The sequence below is a fragment of the Hyperolius riggenbachi genome, chromosome 1, assembly GCF_040937935.1.
Source record: "Hyperolius riggenbachi isolate aHypRig1 chromosome 1, aHypRig1.pri, whole genome shotgun sequence".
NCBI classification, from domain to species: domain Eukaryota; kingdom Metazoa; phylum Chordata; class Amphibia; order Anura; family Hyperoliidae; genus Hyperolius; species Hyperolius riggenbachi.
The window spans coordinates 211842783-211860963 of record NC_090646.1 but is presented as its reverse complement, the minus strand read 5'-3'; the positions used below and the strand labels follow the sequence as shown (position 1 = coordinate 211860963).

Sequence of the window (18181 nt, the reverse complement as noted above, 5' to 3'; positions counted from 1 at the left end):
ACTTCTGTTTAATAGCCCAGAGTGATATTTTATACGTAAAGTAGGTCTCTCACATTTCCTACACATAATGAAATGACGTCATATTGGCAAAGCCAGAATCTGTGGTTTAGTTTGGCTGCATTTCTCATGTCAAAACAATGTTTAACTGTTGTGAAATGGGTACAAATTGTGTCAGAATATTAGACAGAAGCTCTTTATACTTTTCTTTTAGTGGCCTCACCATGTAACTGTTGATACAGGATTTCACTACATGTGATTTTTTGCGTTGTCATGCAGCAAAAAATTGCACATTAATGAAAGTCTATGGCAGTCTTTTTCAACCTTTCCAACCTAGAGGAACCTATCAAATAATTTTTGTATCTCAGAAAATTTATTAGAGGGAATGAGGATTTATTTTGCAGGAGGCATGGTCTTTAAACGATGTGGCTAAAAACATTTTGTAACTGCAACAGCCTCCTTGTTTGGCTCCCACTCCATGTTCCTCCTCTATAGCACTCCCTATTATAGTAGCCAGTGTTAGTGTTTCTAAATCTAGCTCTGGCAATTATAGTTCTCCCCTATAATAGGGATCTTTATTATACTGCCTCATTAACATACTGTTCTTCGTTACTGTGGTCCTTTTTATACTGACCCTTAATTTAGCCTTTTTTTTCATAGAGGAGCCAATGAGGTACCAATTGAGGCCACTCATCAGTGGGAAAAATTCCAAGGAACCCCTGAAATGTCCTCAAGGAACCCTTGGTTTCCCCGAGAACCCTGGTCTATGGGCTCCTTTCCATTAAATGTTTTTTGTTTGTGTTGCTTTGCGGTGGATGGGGGTTTACTGACAACCTGCATGTTTTCCACATGCCGCGCATGCTTGCACCTGATTTACGCACAAGGATTCTCAATGACTCCATATGTGATATGTGAACATTCACATAAGTTTTACAAAGAAAGCAAAAGAGGAAGTTGTCACACATGCTAGGCATGTGAAAATTGGTGGAAGATTATTATTTTTTTTTTTTTGCCATGTGTATCTAGGATAAGGTACTGTGGATTAACATGAAGTCAAGCTAAAACCATTTTGTTAAAAAACTCTGACAAATTATAATTATATGTAGGAAAATGAATGCCTCGTTAAGGTCTGGCTCTATCATGTTGTGAAAGGTGAGCTCATAAAATATTGGCTCACAGGTAATTTACTGACTAAAAATCTGGTCTCTCTCTAGTGGTTATTTCTGGACAGAGGTGCAGCAGAGCTTATTAGCTCAGAAGCATGAAAGGAAGACCTTCCCCAAATCCCCCCCCCCCCCCACCCCCTCTTGAAGAGGCATCTAATCCTCAAGAGCTGCCTAGTGTATAGGGCAGCATTAATAAACAGAAAATACTGTAATCAGTTCCTTGTACCCCAATTACTCTTACTCGCATGTCTTATTAGACAAAAAGGGGATACCATATGTCCTGATCTCAGAAACTTAGAACAATACATCTAAATACAACAGTGTGGGCAGGGCCTTGAATCTATTTTTGATTTCTTTTTATTGACTCTCAAATTGTGAACTGATCTTAATATTAAAGCTGGTCATACCTTTCAAACACCCAAATATACAAATGTACATTATTAAATATTTATTGAACAAATAAACAAAAGGGAGACTTCACTATCATATGCTCTTCAATATGGCCGTCATTAAATCTTCCTTCTTTATCATATTGCCCCACCTGATTGCACTACTGAGTTTGCAGTTTGCAGCACAGGTAACTCCTACATACCCACATATGGTTTATGTTCAACATCTTACTTGACTGCTATTAGAATTTCACATACTTAATAAATGTTTATTTTGGCTTTAAAGCGGATTGATTCAGCATGACTTACTCAGGAAGTTCATAAACAGACGAATAAGCTTTTTCACAGATTGTCTACATAGGACTAGGAAAACATTTGTGATTGGAGCTTGGTATTGGAGGCATTCATCGGCCATTTTATTTTGAGTTCTGTAAAACAGAATTTAAGGGTGTCTATCTGTAAGTGAGTGTCCTGATCTGAATTTCAATAAAAAAAAAACCCTTTACTCGCTAAAGGGACCAGATCTAATTTACTAAGTCATTCCCAGGCTGGAGATCTATGCAGAAAACAAGTTGTCCGGTATGTTTGCTTTGGATTAAAAAATGTAAGCCTGCTATTAGCTTTCAATTGACTGTAACCTACACCTGGGTTAAACCGGAAGATAGCGATAGTTGCGGAAGAGTTATTGAACTATACTCCAGGCTGTCCATAGACCTGTGCAACCTCGCTGCGATTCATTATGACTTAGCTAAGGGCAGCAAGTCCCACTTTATAAACTTTAATACAAAAACACCCTGCCTGTATTTCAGGACCATTGTTATACAAAATGTATTCTGACCAATTGTTTAAATTATAATCAGATCACAAGTAAAGAGTCATTTGTGTAATAAATATATATTTACTTAACGTTCCTCAACTTCTCACAGTTCCATTTAAATACATTTTTTAAACAGCAGCTATAAAACAAAATAGAGCGCCTGATCCTAATAAAGTTTGTATGAACCTGATTCTTGATGTGAGCATGGCTACACAGTACACAGCAGAAACAGCACAGCTTTTCTGTTTATTAAAAAGTACCCTAGCGGGTACTTACCTCTGGAGGGTGAAGCCTCTGGAGCCTAATGAGGCTACCCTCATTATCCTTAGCAACGCTTATCAGCCACCAGCGCTGGCCCCCTTGAAAGTCAGCCGACAAGAGCTTTGTCTCACACAGGTGTAGTTGCTGCTTGCCACTCGAGCTCTGGCGGAAATAGCTGAGCCCGATCGGGTCCAGTCTACTGTGCAGGCCCGAGCCATCTGCTCCTGCACAGTAGAGCAGACCAGATCGGGCTCAGCTATTTCCGCCAGAGCCCAAGAAGAAAGCAGCTACTGCACCTGCATGAGGTGCACATTGTTCAGGAGTCCCAGCGGAAGATATGTTCTATGAAGGACAATGGGGAAAGCCTCTTTGGGATCCAGAGGCTTCCCCCTCCTGAGGTCAGTACCCCCCAAAGGAGCCTTTTTTCCTTAAAGGTTTACTTTAAATAGATATCCTTAATTATAAAGTACAGTTACCCAAAATACCTTTGTCAGCCTCCTGAATTCCCTGCAGACCCTTGGGACCTATTACAACCTTATTTACACCCATAGGTGCCTGAGAACGAGTGAACAGCTTGTACTTCGTCTAGCACTACCACTCTGCCATTTCCATGGAGCCTAATTTGCTGTAGAAAGTAGACCACCTCTCCAATAAAATGAATACACAGGTGCTCTGTTTCCTACTCAACAATGTCAAGTAGAGGCCAGACGGAGTGGTGGCACTGAATTAAAACACTGAATTAAGTCCAGGCTTTTCAGATGAATCGGTCCCCATGCCTGCAAGTGTTTCCGTGGTTCAAACAGGTGCAAGGGATTTGGGGGCCATTCTGGATGCTGTGTAATCAGGGGGAAGGGAATTTGGATGAATGTTTTTACAAGCAGAGTTATTCTTTAATGGTGACAACAGCCGAAACTGGTGCAAACTGTTTCATCAAAAGCTAAGCAGGCCAATAAAGTTTCTATAACAGTTTAAAGGCTACAAGTGCTTATTAAAGCTCACTGTAAAACAATGTAGTAATAATAACCACCATATACTTATTACAATAAGTCTGCCTATGACACGGGCAGTTTCCACTGAGATGTAATAAATAGTTTAGAACTACTATGGGTAGAATTGGCAACGTTGAGGAATTTACAAAACAGAAGGACCTGAAGAAACCGGTGACTGAACAGTAACATCACAACATACTATATCCTGGACATGATGAACAGTTAGCATTCTTAAGGCTATTTATTTAAGCACTTGTTAATATATCTAAGTAGATGTCCCACAGGGACAAGAAATTCAAAACTTTGATAACATGTTGTAATTCCTCAGCAGAGGCTGTATTACTACTAAATACTATGCTATGAGGAAAATAAATATGCCAGTACAATTAAAAATAAAAAAGTGAAGGAACCATTATCTTTTGTACATGTCCACTTCTGACACAAACAGGTTAACTACATACTTCCTCTAACTGGACAAAACAACAAAACAGGTTACAAAGTTTATTTAAATAAGGTTTAAAACAACGTTAAAGCACCAGAAAAATACTTAACACTGAGATAGTCAGTGGTTGATAAATATGCACTTAATTTATATATTTTTTTTTGCAAAGTTGCGCATAATACATTCAACTCCACTGCAAAGAGAGGGAAAAGGAGTTGTGGACTCTTGACTGTGCAGGGCTTGTCTGGGCATGAAACAAGAGTTGCTAATTACATACCATAAGCAAATACTGCAGAAAACTAGGCTGAAGTGTGCGTTGGTCTTTTTTTTCCTTGTATACACTTTTATGTTGGAACGTTGTAAGTGTATTGGATTATATTTTTCAGATGCTGACATGACTTATGGAAAAATAAGTGAATGAATGGCAACTGCTTATTTCAGTTCTAAACAGCAGCCGTGAGGAGAGAGGAAGTTCAGAGAGTTCACGGCAGGACATGCATACTTGTTACGCTTCTGTTCCGTGTGAAAAGCTGCTAGATGCACTTTTGTTAGGGGAGGAAAGGGAGTTTTAGGTGCAGAAACAAGGTGCATTTTTGTGCCCAATATATTTAAGCATTATTTTTAACTTATTCTTTTAAGGTGGCCTACAAAATAGGCACATTAACAAGAGTCAATCCACGCAAAACTGATATTTGAGTTCCAGAAACAAGCTGTAGAATTGTATCAGCTTAAATCATCATAAGTGATCAAGTAAACTGGCCTACATTTATTTAGTTTCTATCAGCAAAATCTTGTAAACCTCACCTGTGCTGAATTAATAATACCAGGGCAAGGACTGAGAAAAGCTTAGTGAAAGAAAGGTCACGTGACTGCAGTAGTACGTAGATATGCACACAGTACTGTGACTGCCTTAGGGCCGGTTTCCACTACACTAACGCGAGTATACACCCAAATTCCTGTTGCCGTGCCATGCACACTCATAGGGGATCAGATGCGTGCTACAGAAAACTGCAGCATGCCGTCCAGAATCGCACCAGCAATCGATTTGGATGGCATTCTGGTGTTTGAATAGGCAGCATTACCCCATGTAACACCGCTCGGCTATAGTGGAAACTGTGGCCCTAACTGCTATTTCACTATCCTTTTAACATTCCTCACTATGGTTTATTATGACTAACGGGAGAATTACAAATGTTCACCATGAAACAATTTCTAATATATTCAGTTCAGGTTTGCCAGATTGTTTAGCTTCTCTACTATTCTCCCACTCTGGAGAAACTTAGTAAATCAGGGTAAATCAGGGCCAGCCTCTCAGGGTTTCCAAAGGGGACAACAGTCTAACTCAGTGATGGCTAACCTTGGCACTCCAGCTGTGGTGGAACAACAAGGCCCATGAGGCATTGCAATATTCTGACAGCTCTAAGCATAACTTGGGGAGGCAGAGGCATCATGGGATTTGTAGTTTTGTCACAGCTGGAGTGCCAAGGTTAGCCATCACTGGTCTTACCTGTTGTGAGTTCCCTTCACAGGGTGACATCACCACCTGATGTATGATGGTATTGTTGGCAATCTCTAGTAAACTTTCAAATGTAAACATGGAGACATGGCTGTCAATACATGAAATTAAAAAAAAAAAAAAAATGCTACTTGCCACAATGCTATGGCAAATCATTTAGTAGTATATCTATACTAAATGTAATATGTAGAGGTGATGCTTTGATGTCCTTACTGAACACTTGGAAGCTGTACACCAAGTTTGGAGGCAGAAGAGCACAGTTCTTACAGGCATCATATGGTAAATGTTATTAGTTGGAATTCATGACCTGTCTGCACACTTGCTAGAGCCATAACAGTAGCTCATTCTACCAATTAGGGTTTGTTTCCACTACACGCAGAATGGATGCAGAATGGATGCAGAAAAACTGACTCCAATGAATGCCTATGGGCCTGTTTCCACTAAACGCGATTTTTCTGATGCAGATTTTTCCATAGGCATTCATTGGAGTCAGTTTTTCTGCATCCAATCTGCGTGTAAAAACAGGCCCTTAGGTTCTCCAACCATTTCATGCCATAAAGAATACTGCGGCAATGGCATTTATTGGAGGCAGCCAGATACACATCAACACTGAGGAAGAACAATTTCCCCAAAACCTACAAAAAGCCAGCAAGCTGTAAGTGCACACCTGATTCCATATAGAACTGAAATATCCTTTTGGTGGAGAGACCCTAAAACAATATTCAAGTTACATTTTTGTTAACTTTTATGGTCACAAAAAATAATCTGCAGTTGTAGGCATCTTCTAGTATCTTGTGCTTTCTCATCCTGTAACAAGAGGGAAATAAGAAACATTAACATGTGCATAAAAATACATTATTGTAAATCATTAGTATAAATTAGTGTAAATCTCATTATTTACAGAGTAACTGTCAGGCTGCAAAAGCTAATTTAAACCTCTATTCTCCTGTGTTAAACAGTTTAGAAGGAAGCCAAAAAAGCAATACTGAAGTTAAAAATCTCTCTTACTTTGATTTTTGCTGAATAGCAAGCCTCTTTATTCCCAAGCTCCTAAGGAGGCTGGCAGGCCGCATAACAGATACTGCAAAGCATTCTGGGGCTGCTTCTTCTCCCCACTGCACTCCCTTGGTCCTCCCCTTCATTTCCCTATCCCGCCCTAAGGCTGCTTTCACAGTGGGAAGTTACAGGCTCATGTTAAAGCAGCTTGTATCTTGCAGCCCAGCTCACAGCACTGAAAAATTAATGAGCTGTTCACAGGGCACATGATCCGTTAGAGTATACTGCATGAGTCCTCTATTGTTCCTAGCCACATGGCTAATTAATATTCACTGCACAGTAGTGTTGTCCGGATCATGAACCATTAGGATCTTTGATCCGGATCTTTTTTGTGAGTTGAATCATCAGGAAGCAGGGTAAGGGAGGATATTACATCACAATTGGCTTCATACAAGACAGTCAAACATGGAACCTGCCATGAGCTGTCAGGAGCATCAATCTCTGCAAATACTATATAAAAATTCTGTGAAATCCAAACGTGGACAGTGAAATGCATATGTAATGTAAGTACAGCCAATATTTAGCTACTGATATATGTGGTTTTTTTCTCTGAGACCCTATACCTAACAGCTCCTCTTTAATAAAAAGTCATTGTTCTTCTCTTTTCGAGAACAGTAAATTGATTCTAGATAAAAATCACTGGAAATGAATGAAACACAACATGTCATTAAAACCAACACAATCATGTGAAAATATAATAACCAATACTGTTGGTGTTTCAAATTGGCATTATGGGGTTGGGAACGCAAAAACATGCACTCAGCACAATTTCAACAACGAGCAGCATAATAGAGTTTGTTTCACTTAACTCCGATACTTCCTCCTTCCAGCTTGGCAAAGGGAAGTATAAGGAAATTGCCTGCTCTTGAAACTTCCGCCGAGACCCGGGCGGAATCCGTGGCTCCCGGGTCTCGCGCTTGTTCCCCACTGATGACGTCACTGCTGAGCCACAAACCGCACATGCTGATAGGCGGAGGACGCGTTCGCAATGCGCCCTTCGCAAATAGCTTTGGCTAGTTGCTGGGTGCGCACTCACTTGTTTATATCACTGGATCTTGACCTTTGGCTTGTATTGTCGATTCCTGTCTGCTGTGATTAACTGGATACCCTTGCCTGCTGCTTAGACCAACCTCTGCCTGGTTTCTTAAATAACCCTTGCCTGCTGCCTGGACTGACCTCTGCCTTGTTTTCTGGATAAACTTTGCCTGCTGCCTGGACTGACCTCTGCATTGTTTCCTGAATAACCCTTGCTTGCTGCCTGGACTGACCTCTGCCTTGTTTCTTGGATAACCATTGCTTGCTGCCTGGACTGACCTTTGCTAAGTTACTGGACACTCTAAGTAAGCCTGAACTAATCCTTGCAGATTGAATAACCTTGCATGCGATCCTTGCATGAACTCTCTCCTTGCCTGGAGCATTCACTGCTTGTTGAATAACGTTCCATGTGGACTTGCATGAACTGTCTCAAATATACATGGATTCCTCACTGCCTGATCCTCATACATTTGTCATTACTGGCAATTGACACGGAGGGCCTCATCCTCCTGAATCAAGGTAATTGCCCTGTGTGATACTTATGAACTATCTTATGAACAGATTGAATAACCTTGCATGCGATCCTTGCATGAACTCTCTCCTTGCCTGGAGCATTCACTGCTTGTTGAATAACGTTCCATGTGGACTTGCATGAACTGTCTCAAATATACATGGATTCCTCACTGCCTGATCCTCATACATTTGTCATTACTGGCAATTGTCACGGAGGGCCTCATCCTCCTGAATCAAGGTAAATGCCCTGTGTGATACTTATGAACTATCTTATGAACAGATTGAATAACCTTGCATGCGATCCTTGCATGAACTCTCTCCTTGCCTGGAGCATTCACTGCTTGTTGAATAACGTTCCATGTGGACTTGCATGAACTGTCTCAAATATACATGGATTCCTCACTGCCTGATCCTCATACATTTGGCATTACTGGCAATTGACACGGAGGGCCTCATCCTCCTGAATCAAGGTAATTGCCCTGTGTGATACTTATGAACTATCTGAACTGTATTACTAGCCTTAGTGGGGTCCTAGCAGGTTGTGGTTCTCTCTACTTCAGTTTGTATGCCTTGCACGTTAAGACCTGGGGTAACCAAAGTCAGGAGACATATTTAGCATCCTGTTCAAGCGGGGACTTGTCTATAGGTGAAGACGTGGGCCAAGCTCAGAACTGTGGCACTAGATTGGGGCATAGAGACTGATTGGGAACATAACCTGTCAGGCCTTACAGGAAGTATGAAATGCATCTGCGTCCTGCTGTTCTGTGCAGAAATGGTGCTGAATGCTTGTGTTTGGGTTCCAAACCACATGGTGCCAAATACGAACATCAACACTAATAACCAATGACAGTTTTCAAGTACAATGATCAATCAATCTTAGTGGATGCATTAATGCAATTATTGTTTATGTGAGACCATGCACACAAATAACTTTAGATCACGAACGACTGCCACATGTAAGCATTCATGTCTTATCTGCATGAATTTTAAATAGACATCTCCATACATCATATGTGACTTCTGCCACCAATACCTCATGAAGGCTGGTATCTCTGTAGTCTGTACAGGCTTGTGCTGTTCCATGCTGTTGCAGTATTTACAGGATTGTTGCATGCCACTTAGTGCAGAGATGGTGGTCATTCATTGAAATTCATTCACACTTTTTACCTTGCATGTGTACTTGGCTTAAGTCAGAGAAATCATTTAACTCCATGCACCTCCAGTTTACATGTAGGCAAAATATACTCGCAGAGTTTTATAACTCAATTATAGATATTTTTACAACCGATTATAAATAAAATATGTAACCTACAAATTATCCTAACAACGGGACAGCAAACAATTAACATGATTTCATCTTGTATATTTGTGCATGACAACAAATCTTTCAAGATCACAATATGAACTCAAGAAACTCTTAAAGGAATACTGAATCTATTTTTTTGTTGTTGTAAGACAGATATTCACCTATAGGAGGGAAAGCTGTGGATCTCATAGAGGCCTCCTGGTCCTTAGTCGGTGGCTTTGTTCCAGTGCTGACCCCCATTCAAACTTGCTCCCTTTGGGAGCCCTCGGAAGCATTCGGGGACACAAGTGCTTCCAAAGCCGCTCCAGGGTATTTGACCAATTGGTCAAATACCTGAAACGGGGGAGGGGAGATGGTCATATGTTTAAATGTTCTGAAATTCTGCATGATTTAACAGTTCAAATATTTTTCGTCCCCATCAATAAGTAGAAAATAAGCTTTGGTTGGACCAAAGTTGTGTACAGTTACCTAATCTGAGCACCTGTTGTCTCTTATATGTGCCACACATAAACCCATATTAAATATAAACAATATGTATATACAGGGAAGGCCCTGACTTACTAAAACCTGACATACAAACGACCTATCGTTGTGATATCAGGGACTGCCTGTCCTGTGCTCCCCAGCCCCTGCTTGTTTTGCCTGCTCCGGGAGCATCTCCAGCAATAAGCGACCTCTTCTCACTCTCAAGCTCCCCCTAGGTTCTGGCTCCCTCTGCATGTTGCATGTAAGGATGCGATCAGGAGAAGCCGGCACTAGGGAGAACAGTGAGGCTGAGAAGAGGTCGTTCATCGATGGAGGCGCAAGCAGCAAGTGAGAGAGGTGCTGCTGCTTCTGCTGCATATACTTTGTGGAGAGGCGCAAAGGGAGGCACAAATGGGGGCAGGAGGCACAGCGGGACATGGGGCAGAGGTGGCAGTGGCTCATGGGGGAAAGGTGGCACAGAGGGGACACTGAGGGCACAGGGGGATGGAAATAGGAACTGGGTGAATCAAGGTCACACAGAGGACACGGGAGGCACAGGGGGGTACAGAGGAGGTACAGGGGCCAGAGATGGCACAGTGTTAAGACTTAAGAACGGATTCACATTAAGAACACCATACAGTCACTATCCTATTATTTAACCAGGGACTACCTGTATTGTAAATAGTCCCTTATGTGTTGACTCGAACATGCACTGATTGTCATTCATGGCAGGAAGACTAATGAAAGCTCATCTTTGAGCACATTAAATATAACACAACAAAACATAAGCTTCTTACCAGCTATAGTGGAGTTTCCTTCTTGTAATTAAAACTAGAGTCTGTTCCTTCAATTTGAAGTTTAAGTGACTGCTTAAGGCTCAAGTCTGTTTCTGCTGAAGGATAGCCTTCCAAAACTTCCTGATGTCCACGGCCTTGTACAGAGCGAGGCACAGAAACTCTGCCAAGAAAGACTTGATTGCCTTGAAGGTGATAATTGGGATTGGTCATAATTCCATTCCTTTTCTTTTGATCTGCAGTCTGTTGTTGAATAAGAAACTGTTGTGAAGAGCGGTTAATTTCCTGTGGTGCAGAAGGTGCCTGGATTCTGGAAGAGTCAGTAGGGATTTGCTTAACTGGTAGATTTACTCCACTCCCAGAACTGGGAACATGCACTCTTTTGTCAAACTGAGTCATTTCATATTCTAAAACCTTGGACTGGGAGCTGCTACTTTGCTTGGTTTTCTTTGTTACAGAATTAGATTTATTTGAAGAATCTCCTTTGCCACCTTTACTTTTTGTTGATTTTAAACTAGGCTTGACTTGGCTCCACTCAAATTCACTTGTTGGGGAATTGTTCTGCCCTAAAGATTGCGTTGTAGAAGAAGGAGATACCACCGACTGCCTACTCCTACTCCGTGGAAGTGAATGTTGCTGAATTTGCTCTGTGAAAGAAAGGCAATGGAAACTATCAATAGGCACAGTCTGGGCAGTTGCTGTAGATGAGGTCGTACGAAGTGAAGAGTTTTTAGAACTTTTAAGGGAATTGTTTGATAGAGATGATTTATGTCTATCTACTGTAGAATCTGGTGATTCTGAAGGAGAACTAAAGGCATGAGAAGGCCCATTACATAAACCACGCATAGTAGGATGCACATCACCACCTCCAGTGCTAGACGAGCTATTTGACTTAATTGTTAACGACTGCACTTTTGTTGATGTTGTAGTTAAGGCTTTTTGCTCCATTGTGTGTACAGGAGACGGATTGCATCCATTGAGAGTTGATGCACCATATTTTTCAAGCAACTTAATTATTTGTGAATGTCCATTTTTAGCAGCAACACGCATAGCTGTCCGTCCAAATTGATCTGCATGATTTGGATCTGCATCATGCTCCAGCAAGACCTGCACAACTTCTGTGTGCCCTTCTTGGGCAGCAATACAAAGTGCAGTAGCACCTTGGTTACACGTATGATCAACAAGAGCACCATTATCAATTAACAGCTGTACAATTTTCACATGCCCCTGCCAGGCCGCAGATTGTAAGGCAGAACGTTTTTCATTGTCAGCTGCATTGACATCAGCCTGAAAGGAAATGAGCGTCTGAACCATCTCTAAATGTCCCTGCCAGCAGGAAACATGGAGAGCTGTTCTCCCCTCAGCATCACTAGCTTCTACATTTGCTCCGTTTTCTAAAAAATACTCAGCCATTGTTAGCTGATTTTCCAGGGATAGTATATAAAGGGTAGGACGGCCATCAGCATCTTTGGAATTTATGTCTGCATTATTGCTCAAAAGCAATTCAACTATGTCTCTGTGTCCTTCCAAAGAGGCAACACGAAGGGCATTTCGACCATCGTATCCTTTTTGATCAACAGGAGATTTATTTTCTAATAGAGACTGCACACAGTCATAATGTCCTTCTTGGGCAGCTAGAACTAATGGTACTCGACCATCATTGTCAATCTCATTTGTTCTAGCACCTTGTTCAATTAAGGCTTCACATATTAGCCTGTGACCCTCAAAAGCAGCCATATGAAGTGGAGTCCATCCAGCATCATCTCTGTGGTTTTCATCTAAGCCTCTGTCCAGGAGTGTCCTTACTACTTCAACATTTCCTTGAGCGGACGCTATACTGAGAACTGTCCGACCTTCACTGTCAATACTATCTACTGCAGCACCCCAGAAAAGTAGTGTGTTGACAACAGATGCGTGGCCCATAGAAGCTGCAGCAAGAAGTGGAGTACGCCCATTGTTATCAGTGTGATCAACATCTGCCCCACCTTCAAGGAGAAGATCAACTACATCCACGTGTCCCTCATAAGCAGCCACAAGCAGTGGAGTCATTCCATCTTTATCACAGTGATCTACTTCTGCTCCTCGCTCAATCAATAGACTGACTACAGATGCATGGCCCTTGCTTGCTGGAACACAAAGAGCTGCTACTGACAGGGCTGTTCTTCCATCCACATCTTCGTGATTGACTTCTGCACCATGATTTAAAAGATGCTCTACAATTTCTCTGTGCCCCATATATGCTGCTGCAATCAAAGCTGTCCTGCCTTCATTGTCTGCTTTATTAACTTCTGCCCCATGCTGTAGTAAATTTAGAACAATATCTTCATGCCCTCCCCATGCAGCTGCTCTTAAAGCTGTTCGACTGTCGGCATCTGCACAATCAACTTTGGCTCCAGCATATAATAGTGCAGAAACAACCTCTGTGTGCCCACCCCATGCTGCAGACCTTAGTGCCGTCCAGCCATCATGATCACAATGATTTATATTGATACCACACCCAATCAAGCAGTTCACAACCTTCACGTGCCCTTGGCGGGCAGCCAAAGTAAGTGCTGTTTGCCCATTGGCATCCTCAAGTTCAAGGTTAGATCCTCTTGACACAAGCAAGTTTACTACATCAAGATTACCACTGTACGCAGCATTAGCCAACAGAGTTCTTCCATTAGAGTCACACTGATTAACAGATGCTCCATTATCTAGGAGTGTACGAATTGAATCTTCCCTTTCCAAGGCTTGTCGTACAATACAACATGTTCTGTCATCTTCACTGTCAACATGAGCACCAGCTTTCACTAGTAACTGTAGCACCTCTTGTTCCTTTGGTATTACAGTACATAAGGAGTCTTTAACACACGTTCCATTCCAGATCATCCATAAGGCCAGTTCTGAATTTGTTAACTGTAGGCTTGAATGTATTAGATGCAATCCAAACTCCTGAACCTCTGCTGGTGTCAGTTCTTTTGCTCGACACGTGTAACTCATTGCAAGCATCCGATGTCCTTCTGCTGCATTGCACAAATATTTCTGAGTGCAGTGCTTTACATCAAGCAGCCACTCCGCAAAACTATAATGGAAAAGGATTTTAGTGTTTCCTAAGCCATCGACTAATACTTTTGACAGTACATCCATTTTGCGCTGAAAGTCCTCCATGGTCAGTCCCATGTTTTTGGTCCAAACTGCATGGAAGAGTTCAATGGTTGTTAGAGGCCGACAAGCAGCTAGAATAACATTTAAAATTGGCTGGACCTTCGCAAACTGCTTTCTCACAAACAGCCTTTGACATAGCCAAAGATATAAGCCATTTAAAGTTCCAGGTATATCACGAATTTCACGAAGCATAATAAAATTCTCTACAACTCCATCTAAAACACGTTCCAGATAAAGAAAGCATCCACTGCTTTTAATGTGAAGCTGATTTAACATCTCTGCTGTTTCCTTCGTTAAATGCTGTCTTAGTGCTTCTTCTTGGTCTAGACGGTGAAGAATGTATTGCTGGACATCTTTAACTATGTAGGCTTTTCTGAGATCATCCAAACTTATCTTCCGAAAACCTGTAAGTAAACAGACAATATGATTAATCAGTGCTAGACCAATGCACACAATATTTCTAAAAGCTATGAAATATAACAGTAATTAGGAATGCATGTGTGTGAATATAGAGCAAGAGAATTAGGTTTTTCTATAATTAGATCAGATCTTTCAAGCTGTAAAACTGCATTCTTCATTCCGATAAGGAAAAGTGGTTCCCCCTTGTCCGACATTCCAACAACATTGTAACACAATAGGAGAGAGCCGTATTTCCTATGTTTATTTTTTCAAAAAATTCCATTCACATTGTTCAAGGAACACCCATAAAATATTAAGAAAATAGACATATTTTCTAAATCTTGTTAATCCTCATTTCCATGTAAAAAAATGTATACAGACCACTTTAGCATTAAAGTACACCTGAACAGACAGGGATAGAAAGGCTGACATATTTGTTTCCTGTTAAAGAATACCAGTTGCCTGGCAGTCCTGCTGATCTTTTGGGCTGCAGTCAGAAAGATCTGATCTGTATGCTTGTTCAGGGTCTATGGCTAAAGTATTGGGGGCATAGGATAGCAGGACAGATAGGCAATTTGCATTGTTTAAAGGGGAACTGAAGAGAGAGGTATATGGAGGCTGTCATGTTTATTTCGTTTTAGACAATACCAGTTGCCTGGCAGCCCTGCTGATCCTCTGCCTGTAATACTATTAGCCATAGCCCCTGAACAAGCATGCAGCAGATCAGGTGTTTCAGTGGTTCAGACTTATAAGTCTGATCTGACAAGACTAGCTGCATGCTTGTTTCTGGTTTTAATCAGATACTACTGCAGAGAAATAGACCAGCAGGGCTGCCAGGCAACTGGTATTGATTAAAAGGAAATAAACATGACAGCCTCCATATGCCTCTCTCTTCAGTTCCCCTTTAAAAGGAAATAAAGATGTCAGTCTCCATATTCCTCTCAGTTCAGGTGTGCTTTAACTGTAAACAAGCATACAAAGCCCGACCTGCTGCCACAAACTCAACAAGTGAAGTACTTTCTAATCGAGAAAATCAAGGAAAATTTACGTTTACTAATAGCTATGAAGTGATAACGTAATAGCTGAAGATTATTATTTTCTAGCCTCTTTAAGAACGGGGAATATGGAGGTGGTCATTGCTTCTCTCAAATACATGCCACAAGTCATTTTTTAAATTGCAAAAGATAAGAATGACAGCCAAGCAAGTAGAATTTTTGAACAGCCAGTCAGCACTGGTTCTCTCATTCCTGTCATATGAGGTTTACAGTACTTTGAAGGGAACCTTAAATATGAAAATAAGGGAGCTGCTACCAGTGACTTGTTTTTAAATGACAACCTTTGAAGTGGTTATTCCTTGTCCTGCTTCACAAATGACTGAGTGAGTCTTTGACAAGCATGCAACCAGTGAGCTGTCAGGAAGACTTGATTTGCATGCTTGTTTTAGCTCAGTAAACTTTGTACAGTAATCCAAAAATCAGGATGGAAACCTTGGAATCTGCACCTTTTCTTCCTACTATATGGTTATTTAAAAACAATGTTCAAAGCCCAATTTAGGCAACAAAACAATTGATCACACAATGACTTACATGTATTCAAAGGAGTTCTGACTTCTTAAACCGGAAGTAATTTGCATGCCCACAGGTGAGAGGAGCAACACCTAAAATCACTAAAATCACTTCTGAGCAATGCAAATCACTTCTTTATGTCTTAGTAACCAAGATTTTCATGCAAGTTTACAAGCTGGTTTAGAACAAACCCTCAGTATAGCTTTTAGATTCCTTTTGCCTCATCACAAAAAAAACAAAAAACAAACAAAAAAAAAACCCATCAGGGCAGTTTTCAGGCTAAATCGCTGTCGGGGTGAGTGTAAATAAACCCCCTCCTGCTCCACATAACCACTGCAACAGTCACAAGACACAGGGCATCTTTGCGTACCATTAAAAAAAGCATCCGTGAAACCCAGCAGTGTGCAGTGTCCATTGGATTGTTTGCCTTGAGACATTGCCACCAGCAGAGCCCAGATTTACCAGGATGGCCCTGGTGGTGATCCTTGGATTATTTTTCACCTCTCTCACTATCCTCCTGGCCAGCACAGGTGTCACTTTTGGCTTCCGACCACGCTGTCTGAGATTTTCGACAGTGCGGAACATTTTTTAATAATACTTTGCACTGTTATCACTGGAACTTGAAAACATTTAGAAACGGTCTTGTAGCCCTTTCCTGACTTGTGAGCAGCCACAATGCGCAGCTGCAAGTCCTCAGTGAGTTCCTATGTCCTATGTCTGTCCACAAACCAACTGCGGAGAGCTGCTGTTTTTCTCCTGTTGAGTTGATTAAAACAGCTGTTCCCAATTAATCAGGGTAATTAGGAGGCTTTAGAACAGTGTGGACTATTTGGAATGGTATAGAACTTTGGATTTTCCCAGAGACTGTGAAAGTTTGTGAAGGGTGTGAATCATTTTGGACTGGACACTTTTTGCTCAAATGTAAATAAAAGCTGAGAAATGTTTTTCCCACAACAATGCCTCTTGTGCATTGTCTTACTCACTGGTTGAATTATTATTATTATTGAATGTAAAGCCTCCGTGGCACTGTAAATAAAAGTAACTAAGTCAAAATTTGCCAGAATATTTATGGGCAGCACTGTAGGTTTGCAAGACTACCAAACACATTGTAAACGCCAGTGAAGAAAGCCCACCCTCACTTGGGTTCTTTGATCTTCAAGTGGGTCGCATTCCAAGAAAAATTGTAACAGTTCAAGGAACTGAAAAACAGACCCCCCCCCCCCCCCCCCTCGAGGACTGGGAGGCTATGTAATGACACTTGGGGGAGGCTCACCGAAATGTGGAGATGGTAACTGGATATGGTATTAATAAAAAATAAAAGATAAATTAGTCTACCTCCAAAAAAGGACTAAGCCTATATGACGTAAAGTAAAACTTATTGGACATTCAGACACTTGAAATTTAGATTATGTGTTTTGTGGATCTTTGTCTGCTGTTTCAGAGCAATAAAACCATAAATGTCTGGTATCACAAATTCAGCGAGCGTGGAGCGCCTGTAGATGAAGGCAGTGTTCCCTTAAACATCATAATTAAGCAGCAAAAACCCTTCAAAAAAACTTAATTAGGTAGCATATCCAACATAAATAGGAAGTCTTCACCATGGGCAGTTACTCAGTTTACACACCCATGGAAATGGGCCTGGTTCCCATTAACTAAGAACTCTGTGCCAAGACTCTCACTTGCTTGATGAGGACTAAAGTAGCCAAGGATGGATTACATCTCTCTGCAAAATGAACAGCTAAGGAAAATTGTGCTGTAAAGCAGATGTTCTGGATGTACGCAAATAAAAGCCCAATTTGCTTGGCCATCTCCCTGAAGAGAGGCATTATGGCTGCTGCTTCCTGCACACCTGCAAGTGATACTTGCTAATCAAATCTAAGGATTCTGTCTAGCTGTTTACATAAAATCTTAGACTTGAGCTTCAGAAGCACCTGTGTCAAAAGTTTAAATTAAACCTGTGACATTATATAAAACAAAAAAGTTAGATACTTACCTCATGAGAGCTTCCTTTGTTTTCCTCCACCTCGCCGTTCCAATGTACAGACCTCTAAAGCGCAGCTGCACTGCACCCACGCAGTAGCACGGACCAGCTTGGGATTAGGCAGGAAAAAGCAGAGCCCAATAGGGTCTGTGCTACTGCACACACCTTAACTGTCGACAAGGGCTTGTTGAATGTTTTGTGGAGGGGACATCGCTGGGACGAGCCAGTGAAGGAGGATGGGGGAAGCCTCTGTATTATCCAGAGGCTTCTCTCTATTAAGGCGAGCACCCGTTTGGGGCAGTTTTTTCCCCTCACAGGTACACTTTAAATGACCACTATGGTT

At 41.4% G+C, this 18181-nt stretch overlaps 1 protein-coding gene across 1 annotated transcript in view; it reads right to left on the bottom strand.

Annotated features, from left to right (window-relative positions):
* Nucleotides 1-1305: 1305 nt before the first annotated feature.
* The window catches only part of ANKRD50 (ankyrin repeat domain containing 50), a 106353-nt gene continuing 89477 nt past the window's right edge, over nt 1306-18181 (bottom strand). The window contains exons 4-5 of the mRNA XM_068280051.1: nt 10750-14297; nt 1306-6384 (exon numbers count right to left, since the gene is read on the bottom strand). Coding sequence (XP_068136152.1) covers nt 10753-14297 — 3545 coding nt within the window. The 3' untranslated portion in view covers nt 1306-6384; nt 10750-10752. The remainder of the gene's footprint in view (nt 6385-10749; nt 14298-18181) is intronic.